General features: G+C 39.2%; 1 protein-coding gene across 4 annotated transcripts in view; it reads right to left on the bottom strand.

Annotated features, from left to right (window-relative positions):
* The window catches only part of LGR5 (leucine rich repeat containing G protein-coupled receptor 5), a 163535-nt gene that overhangs the window by 22417 nt on the left and 121589 nt on the right, over positions 1 to 19529 (bottom strand). For all 4 annotated transcript variants that reach the window (XM_036251772.1, XM_036251768.1, XM_036251771.1 and 1 more), the window contains 2 exons: positions 19319 to 19384; positions 18291 to 18362 (listed from right to left, as the gene is read on the bottom strand). In XM_036251772.1, the coding sequence (XP_036107665.1) occupies positions 18291 to 18362; positions 19319 to 19384 (138 nt within the window). The remainder of the gene's footprint in view (positions 1 to 18290; positions 18363 to 19318; positions 19385 to 19529) is intronic.

Raw genomic sequence — 19529 nt, forward strand, 5'->3', positions numbered from 1 at the left:
ACAACATTTACTATGAAGAACATGATAAATGCCTATGATCAAACCATGGCACCTACCTACTCACCCCCAGGTTCTTTTGAAGGCAGGCACTACAATGCTACTCACTGTAGCATTCCTAGATGTAGCGTTCTTGCACATAGAAAGTATTCCATATACATTTGATGCATAAAAGAATAAATAGTTATAAATGTTGGTGAAATTGAAACATTTGAGTATAGCTCTATAGTCTAGTTTTTTAATTTTTAGGAAATAATACTAACAGAATAGAACATTTTCTTAGCATAATGCTCTCTTTTGGCAAAATAAACGCAGACTTAAAGATAAGACATTTAATGTAAAACTGTCGGGGCAAAAGCCAAGCTTGAGAGAGAGAGAGAGAGAGAGAGAGAAACAGTCAATCATCATCTTTTTCAATACACTACATCAATTACATAGTTGCGATGGTACCCAAATGACCATGTAGCTTTTTAAATGTTTTTCTTGACCTCATTATTTTGTTTATTGTGGGAAGCAGGTGGGCAATAAATAATTTTATTACTTCTTTTCAGGAATAGGCAGGATCAATTTGCCTTACTGTGCCTGGCCCTTCCTGAAAGAGGAGCGAGCTCCTTGACCTTTTCAATGAATCTAGACAAGTCCCTGGGAATTGCTTCTTTAGATCTTGATGTTCTTTCTCTGTTCATCGTATCTCTCTGGGATTTTCTTTACCTCTAAAATCTCTTCTTCCTTGGGAGATAGCGAGGCCCTTCCAGCTGCACAGGCCAAGCATAGTTGAGTTCTTTCCAGGTCAAGTCCTGCATGCGTTAGTGAGCACACACCAGCTCATTACTGTGCTTCCTAGACCACAGCCAAGACTCTGGTTAGATGAATACTGCACAGGGAGCCACAGGAGAGGCAGTCCACAACCAGCCTTAGGACTCAGGGTTTCTCCTTGTCTCCTCATACATGAGCTGTGTGAATGGAGGGGGCCAATCTACTCCTTGGACTCATTGGTCACTGAGAGCCATAGCTCACATTTCTCCTTTTTGTGCCAAAGTGATCTCAGCTTTTGAACTAGTTGTCTTAAGACAAACCCATCACTTCACGCTGGCTGGAAAGATGGAATGCACAGTCCCTGGGGACTGATTGGTAAACTGCTATCCTTCTGATTCGTCACCTTGACAATATAGTGTTGAACACTATGACATAACAGAAAACAGTTAAACCACTAAATTACTCTGGGCAAGGCATCCTAAACAGAGGTTAAGCTGCTATCAAGAATATGTTTGGCATTTCAAAATAAGTGGCCTTTGGATGATTGCAGAGTTTTCTTTAGCTTCTGACAGGACACCTATGTGTTCTGTTTGATTGACAAAGAGCCTGAGGGTCTTGACTTGAAAGAAAGCAACTCAGGGTATCATCACCATCAACTACTCAGCCAACATCTTATATTTATTGAGCAACCACTGAGTGCAAAGCATGTTACACTATACACTATAAAGAAAATACATCTTTCTTTTCAAGGGAAAGCACACTTTAAAGGATGACTCCAACAAATGGATATACTCATTTTTTAGTTACTTATTTGAGCACAATGCAAATAGACAGGTTTCTGGGGTATTAAGGAGGCTTGTTAATGGTTTACACGTGGGTACATCTTTGCACTCAGGTATTGGTTCTATAAATTGTCTCAGAGTCCCCTACATTTAAAAATGGCATCAAAATCCTGCAGGGACTGTGGAAAAATAAATAGGAAACCCCATTTGTTTAGAAGAGCATTTCAATTTGATACCAATCAGGGAGCAACTATGTTCATGTCTAACCTGCTAACCCATTGATTTTTCTCATAATGACATGCTTAGTACCTTCTGTGGTTCACCAAAAGTTTTCAGGGAGGAGTGTAGTGTGGTAAGAACGAGGTTTGAGACAGATAGACTAGGATTTGAGTCCAACTTCACCCCTTATTTACAGTCCTCTCTCTGTAGGTAAACAAAAACATCTTGCTTCCATGTTTTTATCTCTAAAATGGATATAATAGTGTTGACTTCATATAGTTGTGCAGGGGGAATGAGATCAAGTATAAAAAGACATACCTGTAGAAAGCCTGAAAGGAGTAAGTATTCAAGAAGCATGAGTAATTTCCCTCCATTTGAATAAAAGTATGTGTCAGTGAATGAAGGGCACAAGAACTTTTAGCAATTGTGTCTCTTTCTCCTATGAATTTGTGCATATTTTACTTAAAGTTAATTTTATTTTCATGGCAACTGTATATCATCATGTAACATCTCTTGTGCTATTTAATATTTTAATTGTACTACCTATTGGTTATCCATTTAAGCAAACTAGATATTGTCTCCTCACCTGAATGAAATGTCCTTGAGCATAAGACTTGTTAGAATCTTTTATACATGCAATTTTACAGTATATTTTTCTAATATATATTTAAAGTGTTAAATATATATTTTTCTAATGACAAACTTGAATAATATGATAAATGTCTATGGTTAACCCCATGACACATATCTACTGATTCGCAAGTTCTTTGAAGGCAGACACTACAGTGTGCAGGGAGTTACTGAAGGTCCAGTGTATGTAGGACACTGTCTTTATACAGCAGTTCCTCCAGTCTCATTAGCCATTATGTCATGATCTTACTCATTTTAGCATTCCTGGATGTAGCATTGTGTCTTCTTGCACATAGACAATATTTCATATACATTTGGTGCATAAAAGAATAAACAGTATAAAAGTTGGTCACTGAAACACTTGAATATAACTATGAACCATGTGGACGTACCTATAGTCAATGGGAAAACATGGTTACAGATGATCTAAACAGCTTCAGGCAATCTAGGACTCATGGAGTGCTTTCAGCTTGGGGGGCTAACATGATAAATAATGATAAATGATGCTGTGACATCCCAGGGGAAGTTGGTCGCAAACACTGCATCATGATAAGCTGACTCCCAAAGTCTAACAAAGAAAATATACCTAAACCTCTGCTGATTACTCCATTGGGTAAAAAGAAGAAAAATGGTTGTTTAAAATTATTTAGGATTTGCAAACTTGAAATAAATGTTTGCCTTCGTGGTTCATTAGCTATGGGAATCTTCAATTGAATTGTCCTGCCTTGCAAATAAAAAGTGATTAGTCTCATGATTCATGAATGCTTATAAAAAGCTTCTTCTTACAGTTCTAGGAAACTGAGGCCCCTCTAGTGTGGTGGTGGCAGAAGAGTTTTAAAAACAATTCCATGAATTTGATTGTTTAACATTATACTTTAGGAGATATCAGGGTAGATAATGCACACATACCTGCTCTCTAAGAACTTACACTCTAGTAGAGATTCAGATAGATATATAAATAACTGGTTATAAAGTAGAATAATGAGATCACTCAAAACCTTAATAATTATGATCTACATATTATTTTATGAAAAGCAAAATTTATTGCTACATTTTCCACATTGCATATTCTGATTTTTCACTACTACCTACTCAAACAAACTATTCATCGTTTAGAGATTTTTTTTATCCTCACCTGAGGACATTTTTGCATTTATCTTCAGATAGAGCAGGAGGAAAAAAGGAAGGAAGAGAGAGAGAGAAACATTGATGTGAGAGAGACACATCGAGTGGTTGCTACCTACACCACCCCAACCGGGGCTGGGGACAAACTGCAACCCAGGTATTGCCCTTAGCAGGAACTGAATTCAAGTCTTTCTGGTCTGCGAGCTGATGCTCTAACCGCTGAGCCAAACTGGCCAGGGCCACTTAGAGATTTTAAGATATCACAAACACCTTCTTAAATTCTGTGTGAAAGATGTTCGTCACATCTACTATATGAGCCTCTATTTTAGCTGATATATAATCCCACTATGGCTCATATTTGTCACATGCAATTGTACTAAAGTCCCAAAGTTTCTAGAGAACAACAATTTTCCTCTAGCAACATGATAAATGACCCTATAATTTCTCATTTTGGTCTTCAGGTCTTGCAGGACTTCTGGTTGTCTTTGTAGTGTTGCTAAGAAGGCATTTCTCTTTGTCTTCTTCCAGGGGAAGTTAAGCAGACAGACTGTCATTATTAAAAGACTGCTTGGGGACTTTTTGGAGGTCTCAGCTGCTAATCTTTCCTGATATTATCCTCCCAGATGCAGGACAGGAAAAAATTAACTTGGGGGTGTCAACTTATTTTCTGTTCCTAAAAACTAACCCATGGATTCTGTTTGCAGAACCCTAAACAGATTTACCTCCAACAGATGTTACGGCAACAAATTTTCTCTGACCACCTAACTTTGCAATCTCATTGATTATTTGCATTTCTTTCAAATGAAGAATAAGAGTAAGAGTAAGAATAAGAATAATAAGAATAAGAGTTAAAAAAAAAGAAGAAGGAGGAGGAGGAAAAAAAGGGGGAGGAGAAGAATAAGAAAGAAGAAGAGGCCCTGGCCTGTTTGGCTCAGTGGTTGGAGCGTCGGCCTGTGGACCAGAGAGTCCCAGGTTCAGTTCCCGCTAGGGGCATGTACCCCACCCCCCCAAAAATCAATAAAACATACAAGAAAAAAAGAAAGAAAGAAGAAGAGGAAGAGGAGGAGGAAGAGGAGGAGGAGGAGGAGGAGGAAGAAGAAGAAGAAGAAGAAGAAGAAGAAGAAGAAGAAGAAGAAGAAGAAGAAGAAGAAGAAGCAGCTGCCGCCCCCGCCGCTGCCCAAGGAAGTTTGTCCAGAGGTCACAATGTTTAAGTAATTAAAGAGTTTCTTTGGTTTTAGACTCCAGACAATAGAAACAGAATGTGATGTTAGTATCCTCGCAAAGAACCAACATTGCACTTTTTCTTTTTTGTCCAAATGTTGCTGGACCTACGTCCGTAGACAATTCCTGATCATTGAAGTACCAAGTGGAGTTAAGAAAGGAGGCATCTAGATCTGAAATGCCTAGATTCAAACCCAGATAACAGCAACATAATGGCCATTTCATCCAATGAAGGCTTGAAAGCCTCCCACTACAATTTGTGGGAGTAAAAGAATGAGTACAGTATTGGCCTGACATTTATGGTATTAGTACCTCCCTGGGTGATGGTGTATGAGACAGGAAATTGCTTCTGGGACCTACATGTGCCAATAAGTATCTGGGTGATCCTCAGCCTAGTCACTCATTTCTCCAAATCCCCATTTTATCATTTGTTAAAGAATTCGACATTCTGTAGGGATTATATTTGCTCAAAATCTTATGATTCGTTTAGAGTTTCCTCTTTGTTAAAAGTTGGTAGTTTCATGTGTCCCTCTTTGTCTGAAGTAAAATGAAGTGATTTTAGAATTGAACTCTGAGCTGTAGCTACTACACTCCCCCGACCCCCAAGGTTAAAGGTGATTTGGCCTCTTCACTCATTATTAGAAATTTGTTGGTGCAAGAGTTCAATACATTAAAAGAGGAAGAAGAAGGTCTTCTGGTTGGGTTGCCAATTTATGCTCAATCTCCAAGAAAGTGATTTCCAGCTAACGTAGTGAGTAATAGGATAGGCATTTGCCAACCAGATTGTTTTTTTCCAGAGACCTTCCCAGGCCTTATATGCACAGTTCAGGAGACAACAGATTGTTACTGTAGAGATGCCCACGACTGGCTGCCTCCTCCTTCGCCAAGTCCCATGGGGAAACCAATGTGCGTGATTTAGTAAAGGCACAACCCCTTTTTTTTAATCCCTGAAAAAAACCTCAACCAACCTACCAACCAACCAAACAAAAAAACCCAGGAACTTTCATACGAAAAAACTGTTTTCTTAAGTTCTAAATATAAAACATGCTTCCAGGTTTCATTAGCTTTTAATTTGGTCTTGATGTATGTATTTCTCCCCCTGTTTTAGAGGCATTGAATCTCTAAGGTCAAGTACCTTCAAACAGCCATGATCTCAAATTGAAATAGACACATTTTTAGTAGAGGAAAAAGTCCCTCTCTACTCAACAAATATAACATTTTTTAGAAAACTATAAAAGATGCCCAAATAGTCCTTTAAAAAAAAGATTGCTATTTTCTGTTGTTATAGCTACAGGTCTGCAACAAATTCATTTTTGAACAAACAAACAAGAAAAGGTGATAGAGGGGTTCCAAATAGTGGACTTATACAAAGTTGTTTTTTATTTTTGAAGGAGGAAATAAATTTGATACATGGGAAATCATCTTGATGAGCCAACTTGTATAAAGTACCTGCTTTGTGCTAGTCACAATTCTGGGGCTCATGAAGATACAAGAATACATGACGTATAGTCCCTGATATGGTGTTCATTATACTACCCTCACTATTTTTATATATGTTTGAGGATTATCATAATAAAAAATAGTTACTGACACCTAGCTTCCAATAGTACATGACTAGAAAATTGATATATGGAAATCTATCTATAAAATTATATATTACATAAATGTGTGATGCTGGTAGATATGGATCTCCCTGCAAATGGTGGGGTAGGAGGAGAAAACATGCTGGCTTGGAGATAAAGTGACGATAAAAAGGGGGTTTGGTGTGGGACATGGTGAGGTGACCATAGATCTTCAAGCATAAACTATCTTGAATGTAACTAGTGATCCCTTCCCAAATTGATACATCTGAATTATAATACCCCCAACTCTACCCACTTTATCAAGAGAATTAGAAATTGCTCCAAGCAGGTCTGGCTTTAAATAATAGGTCATAAAAAACATTCTATTGAGTTCCTATTGGTCAACAAATGAGTTCCTCGTGTTGGAGACATCAACTCATTGCGGGGAAGGAAAAGAGATCTGAGGGGAAAACAGAAAGAGAAAAACAAGGCAAAACAAGATGAGAAAAAAGAAGCTGCCTTAGGCTGTGATATCCGTGCTCTCATCACTGAGACAGAGCGAGCCAGAGCTGATGGACCTCACTGACAGCCTCTGGCAGACTTGCCTAACGTGGCAGGATTTGGTTGCATGTCTTTTTCAGCCAAAAGTTCCATTAAAGTTTTCTGACATGAGACTCATTTTCTCCTTGAAATCCAAAGAACTCAGGGGAATGATCCTTTGTGATCAGGTTGGACCCCTCTGGGAGAAAAATTCACCTACGAGACTGCAGATGTCAACTGTCATTCAACACTTTGGCTCTGAGTTTTTCTAGGGAAGTGACATTCCTCCTGACTACCCATCCACTGTTTGCACCTATAGAAAACCGACACAATGAAAATGAATAATGGCAGGTGGAAATATTTGTAGATTTTCTTAAAAAGCAGAAAAGAAAACAGAATCGAGATGAACTCTGACTTGCCTTTTGGTAGCCTCTCCTTAGTGCTATCGAGCAGATGGACTTTATGTAGCCTTTGCCTACGCAAATTAATGAGCAGTAGGATATGATGACAAACAGGGTAGTAGTCTCTTTTACATTTAAAAACTAAATTGATGCCCTGGCCAGTTTGGCTCAGAGGTTAGAACATCGGCCTGCTGTCCGGAGAGACCCGGGTTCAGTTCCCACTAGGGGCATGTACCTCGGTTGCAGTTTGTCCCCGGCCCTGGTTGGTCGTGCAGGTGGTGGCCACTCGATGTGTCCCTTTCACATCGATGTTTCTCTCTCTCTCTCTCTCTCTCTTTCTCTTCCTCTCTCTCCCTCCCACTCTACCTGAACAAAAAAATGGAAAAAATGTCCTCAGGTGAGGATAAAAAAATAAAAAATAAATAAATAAAAAAAAACTAAATTGATGACAGTGTTTCTCCACAGAAAAATTGTCTTTTTCAATTCAAACACTCAATTTATATAAACTAATATACAGCCAACTTTATAGGAACAGATTCACTACACAAACTGCCAGCTGCCATGTCTTATATGTAAATTGCTCCTGCTCAGGGCACTTTATTTTTTGATAGTATTTTTCATTTATTGATTTTAGAGAGGGAGGAAGGGAGAGGTAGAGAGAGATAGAAACATCGATGAGAGAGAACACCAACTGGCCACCTCCTGCATGCCCCCCACTGGGGATCGGGCTCACAATCTGAGCACATGCCCTGACTGGGAATTGAACCAGCGACCTCTTGGTGCATGGGTCGACGCTCAACCAGTGAGCCACACCAGCCGGACACCAGGCCACTTTACAGAGAATCTTAGAGTCACCTCCAGCCAGAGTTGACTGCTAAATGGTCAGGAAACTTGGGGAAAAACCAAATATTTGGGGGTTAGAGAAGAGTTTTAAAATGTCACTTTTAATGGCTATCTTACTCAAAATGTATTGTCATGCCCATTTTAATTATAAAATAACACTGAAAAAACTGTCTTTTGCTTCTGCACAAATCAACTGCTCAGTTATGTAATGATAATAATAATAATTAGTAATGACTCCCATTTATTTAGTGCTGTGCCAGGCTGTCAGCTAATAGTGAACATATGATGTCTCACAATGCTCACAATAAGCCCACGATGTTGGTTATATTATTACACACGAGGAAACTGAGGCAGAGACATTACATAATTCTCCCAGCATTGTGCAGCAGTGAACAGTGAGACCGGGTGTTTGGTCCAGAGCTCCCTTTTAAACAGCACACCATCCTTCACTACCTGCCCACACCTGTTGATTTAAATATCAATTGCTCAGTTTATCACTCAAAACTCTTCAAGCTTTACCTCACTTGACCCTTTCAGGTTTATCTCTTCTATTTCAAGACTTCTCCACACAGATCCCAGACTCTGGACAAAATGAGACCGGCTACTTCCCCATACATCCTATGTCTCCACTTTACAATTTTATAAATGATATTTTCTCAACGTAAAGTGCAGTCTCTTATTAAGAACAGAACGGGGCCCAGCTGGTGTGGCTCAGTGGTTGAGAGTCGACCCATGCACCAGGAAGTTGCTGGTTCAATTCCCGGTCAGGGCACATGCCCTGGTTATGGGCCAAATCCCCAGTCGGGGGCATGCAGGAGGTGGCCAATCGATGTTCTCTCTGATTGGTGTTTCTCTCTCTCTCTCCCTCTCTAAAATCAATAATTAGTAAAGAAAAATAAATAAATAACAAGAAAAGAGTGGGGATTGAAGCCCTTTAAAAAAATATACATATATGAACATTTTAAAAGCAAACATTTATTGATCAATTACTATATATCAGAAGCTGTGTAATCTACTTACATAACTCTATCAGGAATGCAATTATGTGTAATACTAATAGGAAGTGTCACCCTGATGTTAAAGAGGAGGAAACCAAGCCTTAGGGGATTTAAGTATCCTGACTGAAACAACTAATAAGCAGCAGAGTCAAGCTCCAACTCTGTCCGACTCCTAGGAGTAAGCTGTTAACCATACATTCTAGGCTGCATCCATTCCAAATTCTAATTTATGTTATAGTTGCTTGAGAGTAAGTTTTACACTCCTGCTAAACTGTACACTTCTTGGTACGAAGGTTAGATTTTGCATCTCTGAACACCCCACGCCCCAACACACACGGTTTTGCGCACAGTGTTTATGGAAGTGTCGAGTAAAGGCAAAACATTCTAAAGTAAAATGACAATTTCAAGGCTTCTGAGAAGTCTTTTTTAAAATATTATTTTTAAATTTTCAATTACAGTTGGCACACAATGTTATATTAGTTAAGGCTTCTGGGAAGTCTCGAATCCCAGGGAGGAGCACCCTTCCCCCGCCCCCTTGAAGTACTACCTATGTTAAGTGTGCACTGTTCTTGCCCATGGGTAGACGGATGGGAAGCAGACTTGCAGAAAGAGCCAGTGCATAATGGGTCCTCCTCTGTGCAGCTCTGCCCGATCCCAGGTGGGTTCACAATCCCTCGCCTTGATCTGAATGCTCACGCAAAGTGTTTTGGTTTGTGACATATGGGAACTAACATTAATTCAGTTTTTTTAGAGATTATAAAGCCCCAGAGACTGTCAAATCAGGTAAAAAATTTTAAAGGAGCTTATTCTCTGGGAGCTGTCTTGTATTCCTAGTTACATTGCTAATAGGTGTCTGAGAAACATGTATTTAAATGAAAGAAAATTAAATATACCAGAGCCAGAAGATATTAAAATCTGATGTTTGTTCTAAAAATGGACTAAGACTTGAGTTAGCAAAATTTGAGACCACTTCTAATTTTATCTGACCCATTTGATTACATGCTGTTTCTTAAGAAAATATCAGTGCCTGTGGTCTCGTAGAGAACTAACCACTATGGTATACGGAAAGAACACTAGATTCTAAGTCAGGAGACATAGATCCAAGGTCAGGTCAGACGGTCACTAAAAAGTAGAGTAAGCATAAGGAAGTTATCTGGTCCCTATGAGCCCCATATTCATATGAAAAATGGGGATGGCCTGGTGTACTGACTCTATACAAATCCCACATGAAATACTTTGACATTTGTAAGGCCTACAACATGAAATGCATTCATCAGTAGGGGCAAAAATTGTAGCCAACATAACGACATATTTGATTATAAGACAGAATAGGGTTTTCTCTCTCAGCTCATCCTTTACTTCCTACCTTTATTCAATTTTTTAACAAATATTTACCAAATGCCTAAAGTGTGCCAGACCTTGTCTTAGGTGCTGAGAATAGTGGCAGACTAGTCAGATAAGACACCTGTGGGGGAGGGAGGGGGAGACGACCAATGAATGTGTAAATAAATGAACGAATAATTTCGGAGGATAAGGAAGACTAGGAAGATCATGGGAATGATTACAAAAGAACTTTCTGAGGAGAGAACACAGGGCTGCCACCTGAATGATCACACATAGTCTGTGGTACAGGAGAGTAAAGAGGGGGAAGAGTATTCCAGAATGAGACAACAGCAACAGCAAGTCCCTAAGACCAACATGATACTGGCATGTTCAAGACACAGAAATCGGGCCCTTATAGTAGTATGATGCAAGGAGAAGGGGGGGTTACGAGGTAAATTGGGCAGGTAGGACATATGGGAAGGGTCCTGAAGACTGTGGTAAGGAATTTAGATTTTACTCTAAATTCAGTGGAAAGTCACTGGATAGTTTTAAGTAAGAGAGTGACTTAATTTGACTGCGTGGTTAGAATCTTTGATAAGACCAACTAAAGAGGCAGAGTCTTTGTTAACATAAAAACACGGACTTTTTTTTTGTTAAGAGAGACAGGCAATATTTAGCTTTAAAAAAGGTTGTCCACAGTGGCGACTAACAGACATCTCAAACTCAGCCTGTTCAAAATTGAGATTTTGCTCCAACAGTCTTCCCTCTTTCAGAAACAATCATTATATGCTTCCAGTTTTCAGAATGAAAACCATGAAGGCATCTGTGATTCATCCAACTCTCAGAGAAGCTTGAGGTCATTTCTCACTTTCTTCACTACCACTACTATGGCCCAAGCCTTACTCATCCCCCACCTGGACCACGACAGTGGCCTTCTCTCTCCCTGATTTCAACCATGTCTCTCTTCAGTCTCTTTCAACACAGCTGCCAGAGGGAGCCTATTAAAATAAAAGTCAGATGATATTATTTCTCTGTCCTAAGCCCTCCGTTGTTCTCTTACCTCTGAGTCAAAGTCAAGGTCCTCATGATATCTTAGGAGGCTTGATAACATCTTTCCCACTTACCTTTTTTCCTGCATTTTCTGCCAGTTTTCTGCTCACTTACTCTGCTCCAGTCACACTGGCCTGTTTGCTGCTCCTTGACCACTGCCTACTCCTACCTCGGCCTTTGCTTTCCCTGGCCCGAGTGCACGAAATATAGTATCTAAATACATAAGACTTTCTCTTTTGTTCTTTTAGTATTTTACTGAAATTTATCTTCTCACACGAGGTAGGAATTTGATTGTTTGGATATACCAATATTTTTAAAATGAAGTCAAAGCCAAATTTGGCTCATTTTTATCCTAATGACTTCTGCAAACTAGTCACCATTTATTCATTGAGTAGATGGACATAGTCTGATGATTTTTTTAAATGCTGTCTGGAATTATATTCAGTGCCTTTTTGATACTGAACTTGTAGGCATAACTTTACAAATTTCTTTTTGTATTGTAAAGTTCACATTCAATTACTCTGTAAACATAGTGATAGATAATCGAGGATTTAACTTGCTGATCTGAAGCCTGATGAAGACCAACTCTACCTAATAGCACCTGATCTCTGGGATGCAGTATCTTCATCATTATATCATCACCCTTTATTGGCTTCCTCATTGTTCTTGGGATGAAGACCAGAATTTTTACCGTGACCATGTAGTCTGGACCCTGCAAGTCTCTCAACCCCATCTGATGCCCCACTCCCTCCTTGCTCCCTGCCTTCCAGACACTCCAGACTTCTTGACGGTCTTTGAACATGTAGTGTTTCCTCTTACTTTAGGACTTCTGCAGAGGGTCATCCTTTGGCCTGGAATATTCTTACTCTCTCCTCTATATATCTTGCTAACTCCTATACTTCAAGTCCAATAGCCGCCATCACTTCCTTGAGGACGTTTTCCTGACCTCACTCAACAGGTCAAACACTCCATGCTTTTCTTAGGTACTCTTATAATAACATAGTCCTTTTCTTCAAAATGTCTATCATAGTTGTGAATTTACATTTATTAGCTTGATTCTTTGATTATTTTTTATCTCACTCACTGAACTGTACAAAGACCAAGACTGTGTGCATATTTGCTCTCTAATCCCCAGAATCCAGCACAGCACCATGCCCATTTAAAAGACTTTGTAATTATTTGTTAAATAAGTAAATGGATGAATACATATTAAAACAAACAAATAAACAAACAAACAAACCACAATTTTAAGGGCTTCAATTAGCTTTTAACAGAATATCATCATTATCTTCCCATATCCAGAATTTCTAATCTTATCATTACAATCTGATGACATGCCCCCCCAATACTAATAATTCATAATTCGCATGTGATTTTCATCTTTCAATGAGTTTTCACAATCATTTCTATATTTTGCTCAACTTATTGATGGAGAATCTAAAGCTCAAAATGCCACATAGTTCATAAGACACAAGGCTAGAATTCTAATGATGCCAGGGCTCCTGGAAAAGCTGTAAAGGGAAGGTGAGGAACTGGAATTCGGGTCCACTTCTGAATCCCTGGGGAACGAGATATAAAAATAGAGGTATCTCTCCAACCCCAAACCAAAACTGATTTAATTTATTAAAGGGATTATTTTATTTTATTAGAGTTGAGTTAGATTGGGTCACATAATTATCTGACCGGAGAGTATATCTGATATGGAAATCTAAAAATGGAAAAAAAGTCAATCTTTTACATGGCTTAGACAGTAACTGTCACCAATTTCACCTTTCTGTCTCTGTTTTGTGCTTATTCTTTATACTGTATAAGCACTAACTTAACAATCCCGCCTGTTTTCTGTTTGTCTATACAGTGCAGTTTAGCACTCCACTACCCACCTGGCTCTCAATGTTTCCTATTTATACTTTTAGTCGCAAGATTAAAATAGAAATAAGTAGAACTATGTCTAATCACAACTCAGTGCCCTCTACTGCAGGGTCTTATGGGCCATTTGAGCCAATCACCTCTTTTTACAGAAGTCACTAGGCACCAGTCATTCTCAAAAAAGATTACTAAGAAACTGAGCTTGGATTTTGAGAGTGTTGAGTTAGAAAGACAAAAATTGGAGAACCATGTTTGAAATTCTTAAGTAAATAAGGAGAGAGCCATTGCATTAGGCTCTGGAGATAAGAAGATAAAAAAGTTCTTGTTGTTTTCAAGTAGGGCATGGTTCACCTGATGACAATGCTGAGTGTTGAGTCCTACAGCAGAGAATGGAAAAGATTCATGTTCTTATGGGATGGACAAGGGCAAGTTAAGAGTGGGAAGGAACCAACTGGGCCACAAGACCAGGAAACAGTCTGTGTGTCAGGGAACTAAGAATGTGTGGGTGAAGATGACAGTATTCCAGGAGGTTGGGATCAAGCTATAAAGGGCAGTGCTAGGAAATTTGGACTTGATCTTGAAGACAATAGGAGATAAGTATATATATTTATTCATAAAAATACATCTTTTAGTGAGAACAATTGATTTTAGTCTCTTAGCAAATTTCAATAATGCAATACAAGTATTATCAACTATATCAGCCTTTCAAAAAAAAAAAAAAAATAATAATAATACTGACTTTTGGAAACAGCCAGAACTCCAACCTGGTGAATAAATTAGGAAATAAAAGTAGGCAATGTATTTTTGTTTTACATTTATTAAATAACTAAAAGAACTTCACAAGCTGATTTAGACCAAAAGTAAGGAAAAAGCAATACAATTAAATTAAGAACAAGATGGTTTTTAAAGTAAACTTTTGGGAGTAGGAGATTTTTTTTTTTAATCCTTACCGAAGGATATCCCCCCCCCTCCCCATTTATCATCAGATAGAGTGGGAGGGGGAGAGAGAGAGAGAGAGCGAGAGAAAGAAAGAAACATCAATTTGAGAGAGACACATTGACTGGTTGCCTCCTGCATGACCCGACCAGGCCAGGGCTAAACCACAACTGAGGTATGTGCCCTTGACTGGAATCGAACCCGAGACTCATTGGTCCATGAGCCGATGCTCTAAATGATGAGCCAAACTGGCCAAGGCAAGGAGAAAGAGATTCTTAAAGATGAATTTAAAATGTTTTGAGGAATGGATGCCCAGCCAGTGTGGCCCAGTGGTTAACCGAGCATGGACCCATGCACCAAGAGGTCACAAGTTTGATTCCTGGTCAGGGCATATGCCCAGGTTGTGGGCCTGATCCACAGTGGGGGGCATGCAGGAGGCGACTGATCAATGTTCTCTCTCATTGATGTTTCTATTTCTCTCTCCCTCTCCCTTCTTCTCCCCCTAAAATCAATAAAAAAAGAAAAAAAAGAAGAAAAAATGTTTTGAGGAACGGTATTATTTTATGAAGGTATAATCTTTTAAGTATTAAGAAAAACTCTAGGAAATAAAAGATTTTTAACAATATACCATAGTTTAAACATTGCATATTGTCATCATTCATCAAAATTACACTGAAACCCAGTTGTAGGATGGAAAAGTTTTTACTGTCATCAAAAAAGAAAATCTGTTACCAAGTGTTTTTTCATTAATGATTAATATAGAGGGTTTTCAATCATAAAGTGGAATTAAATATTTACAAATCTTACTTGTCTGAGCAACAGAGCATTTTGAAGACTGTTGTTGTCAACCTTAGTTACTTGTTAAAATGCAGATTTTCAGGCCCCACTCCAGAGATTCTAACTCATGAGGCAGTTGAGGACCTGGAATCTGTATACTTTACATTCACCCCCCACGTGATTCTTCAACATTTCGTGACACACTTTGAAAAACTGTTAAGATTTCTGGTCAAGATGGTAGCATAGGTAAATGTGGTACTTGAAGCCTCCCACAACCACGTCAAAATTACAATTAAACTACAGAAGAAACATCATTCAGAACTGCCTGAAATCGAGCTGAGTGGAAGTCCTACAACTAGGTTTTAAAAAGTCCACATTTATGTGGTAGGAAGGACAGAGATGCAGAATGAGCTAGTCCCAAACCCATATGTGGTGGTTTAAAATCTGTAGGAATAACTCAGCTGCGGAGGTCCCCCCTGAGGAGCAATGGGGTCCCAGAACTACACCAGGCTCCCCAGCTCAGGGTTCCAGAGCCAGAACTTCTGGCTGTAAAAACCACTGGGGACTGTGACTGAGTGAAAGGAGGGCAGTTCCTCTTAAAGGGCCCACACACAGACTTGCTCAGACTCCTTCCCTCTGAGCTCCAGTGCTAGGGTAGCAGTTTGAAAGAAATTAAAGACATATGGGGAGGAACCGAATTGTTTGGCATCAGGGTGAGAACTGGGCAGCAGGCAGCTTTCTGCCAGACAAAAGTGCTGGCAGAGCCCATTATTCCTTTTCTGAGACACTGTCCCCATCCACAGAGCTGGCAGGCGGGTGCCATGTCTGAGTCTTCATCAACGTGACTCACACTGTTCGCCTGCCCTGGTAATTCCCTGAGATCCTTGACCCACCCAGCTTGTGAGCCCACCCAACCCATTTTTAGTGGCTTTTCCATACAAATGGCCTCTCTTATCTCATGCTTCGAACTGTCCTAAAATCTCTCAAATAAGAAGCAGCTCACGTCTGTATTCCTATACCTCTTACTAAGTGGCTCCAGGCCTGGCACTAGCAGCATTGGCCTTGGTTTGCAGCTTGTCCTCTCCTGGGCACCTCTAAACCCAGTACAAGTAGCACCCATCTGCAGATTGCCCTATAGCTCATGCGAGTAGCCCTGGGCAAGGCACAGGTGGTGAATGACCTTTCATCTCCTGGGAGGTCCCAGAGCTAGAACACCCAGTGGACAGTGTCAGATCACACAAGATTACAACCTTACCACCTCCATGAGTGACACACTCAAGGGGCAGACTTGGTGAGCACCAAAGCCCTACGGAAGCAAGTCCTCCTCCATAGGGCTGACTCCTGTACAGCGGCTCCTCTGCTATAGTCATGGCTGATCCTTGAAGCTGAGCAGCCTCCCCCAATGACACCAATAGTAATCAAGGTTCAATTATAATAGGACAGTGCATACAGCGTACATAGGGGCACACCTCTAGTGATTAACTCAAGTGACTGGGAAGGCCATGCCACTGGGCCCTACAGGACACCTACTATACAAGGTCACTCTACCAAGTCCAGGAGATGTAGCAGCTCTTCCTAATGCACAGAAACAAATACAGGAAAAGAGACAAAATGTGGAGACAAAGAAACAGGTCCCAAATGAAAGAGCAGGAGAAATATCCAGAAAAAGAACCAAATAAAATGGAGGCAAGCAAACTATCAGATACCAAGTTCAAACTAATGGTTATAAGGACGCTCAAGGAATTTAGTGAGAATGTCAAGGAATTTAGAATTCAACAGCATGAAAAAGGACATAGACATGATAAAAAAAGAACCAGTCAGAAATGAAGGATACACTAAGTAAAATGAAAAATAATTTACAGGGAATCAACAGTGGAGTAGATGAAACCAAGAATTAAATCAACAATTTGAAATATAAAAAAGAAGGAAAAAAAAAAACCCAACCCAGTCAGAACAGGAAAAAGAAAAAAGAATCCAAAAAAATGAGGATAGTGTAAGGAGCCTCTGGGACAACTTCAAGCGTGCCAACATTCGCATCTTGGGGGTGCTGGAGTGAGAAGAGAGTAAGAAATTGAACACCTATTTTAAAAAATAATGACAAGAAACTTCCCTAACTTGGTGAAGGAAATAGATATACAGGAAGTGCAGAGTCCCAAAAAAGATGAACTCAAGACACATCATAATTAAAATGCAAACAGTTATAGACAAAGTGAATATTTTAAAAGCAACAAGGGAAGAACAGTTACTTATCTACAAGGGAGCTTCCATAAGACTCAGCTGATTTCTCAACAGAAACTTTGCAGGCCAGAAGGGAGTGGCAAGAAATGTTCAGTGATAAAAAGCAAGGACCTACAACCAAGATTACTCTATCTAGCAAAGCTATCATTTAGAATTAAAGAACATATAAAGAGCTTCCCTGACAAGAAAAAGTTAAAGTTTATCACCACCAAACCAGCATTATATAAAATGTTAAAGTGTCTTTTTTAAGAAGAAAAAAATATAAACAATATAATGGCAATAAATACATATCTATCAACAATTGAATCTAAAGAACAAAATAAATGAACAAGCAGAACAGAAACAGACATAGACACAGAACATTTTGATGTTTGCCACATGGGAGGGGATTGAGGGAGTGGGTGAAAGAGGCCAAGGGATTAAGACATACAAATTGATTGTTACAGAATAGTCATGGGGATATAAAGCGCATCATAGGGAATATAGTCAATAATATTGTAATAATTTTGTATGGTGTCAGATGGGTACAAGATTTATTGGAGTAATCACTTAGTACTTTATATAATGTCTAATCATTGGGGCGTACAACTGAAACTAATATAATATTGTATGTCAACTGTAATTGAAAAATAAAAAATAATTTAAAAAGAAGAAAGAAAAACTGTTTAACCGCCAAAGAAAAAAAGGGCAGGAAGAATTGTGTGGTCATTTAATCATCGTATGCAAAACAATTCCTGACAATTCCAGATCATAAACAGAAACACATTCTGTCAGCTACTCCACAGAGTGGCCTCCTTCCTCTTTAGTCAACGTTTCAGGTCTGCTGACTGGCAGGGAGCAGAGTGCAAATTTATGACTTTTGAATTTATTTCCGGAAATGATCTGGAGCAAAATATTACCCTTTTCATAGCAAATTCATTCATGAAGGCCTAACAACACAGATGTAGAGTGAAAATAAATGATTAGGGAAAGACCCAGAAAGAAGGAAAGTGCCCGGTGATGGGAGGGGCCAGAGGCAGTACTCACAGAGATCGGAGGCTAAGCAGCTGCTGGAAAGTGTCGGCCTTAATTTCATAGATTTCATTATGTCGCAGGTCTCTGAAATAAGAGAGTTCCAAAGATTGATTTCAAAGTCACTGGTTTCAAAGATTAGTCTTCAGAGAACTTTTACAGAGAGATTACCTGCCCTCAATCAAAGAAACACATGAAATGTGACTTTCAAGTGACCGTTAAAATTTTTTTGTTCTGTTTAAAAAAGAACATTACAGTTTATACACTTAAACAAATATTGTTGCTCTCTCCTTCAAAGCAGCTCATTCCTTTAGGTGAACATAAAATTATGTTCCAAATGCCATCTTCATTCAAACTCTGTGAGGGTGCCTCTCCTGGTTCTGCCTTCTGAGCCTTTGTTGTATTTGAGGGTCTTCAGGAGTTTCAGATCTACCTTTCAAAGATAGATTATTTTTTTCTCCCTTAGTTGCCCAAAAAAGTAATTAAGTGGGAAAATTAAATGGGAAAGGATAAATGGTTAATATTGTTTTGACCACATCCAAAGTATGACTATAAAGAAATAAGGCTGATATTTTATGGAGCTGGCAATTTTAAGAGAGGAATTCTAAAATGTGTCATGTGTAAGGAGCATCAATGGCATCTCAAATATGACAAATGAGGCTCCTCTTCTAAAGATGACTATTGTGAAACAAACATTCCAACAAACTCAAGTCCCCCATATTAAAAAACAATACCACTTTTCGGATATGTAACTTTAGCAAAATCCCAAAGCTCAAACAACCCTACTTCATTATTACACTAAGTTCAGGGTGAAAAAGAGGAAATATTAAATATTTTACTTATTGTACAAAGCATGGTAAAATAGTGTTATCTGTATTTCCCAACCTTATAGCCAATCTATACAGTCACATGTTGTGTGTGTAAGAAGGAAACACATCAAATGTCTTCCAGTGAACCACAGGGCAGGCAAATCAATGAGCCTTGGAAATGTGAGTGTGGGCTCTTAGTCTTTGCTAAGTGACTTAGAGACTTTATGGACGTACATTTTCTGAATCTTTTGGCAGACTGAAAAACTGGGCAAATCTTCCAGCAGGTTGTAAGATAGATCTCTGAAAAACAGAAGGTACACAAGGGAAAGTCTGTTACATATTAATCGTAAGGAAACATACTTTGCTCCCCTTTACCCTACAAGATGATGTATCTCCCAAAGGCCGACACTGAACATTTCTCCAGCCTGACATGGAGCAGGTAGTC

The sequence above is a fragment of the Molossus molossus genome, unplaced genomic scaffold (assembly GCF_014108415.1).
Source record: "Molossus molossus isolate mMolMol1 unplaced genomic scaffold, mMolMol1.p scaffold_m16_p_10, whole genome shotgun sequence".
NCBI lineage: Eukaryota > Metazoa > Chordata > Mammalia > Chiroptera > Molossidae > Molossus > Molossus molossus.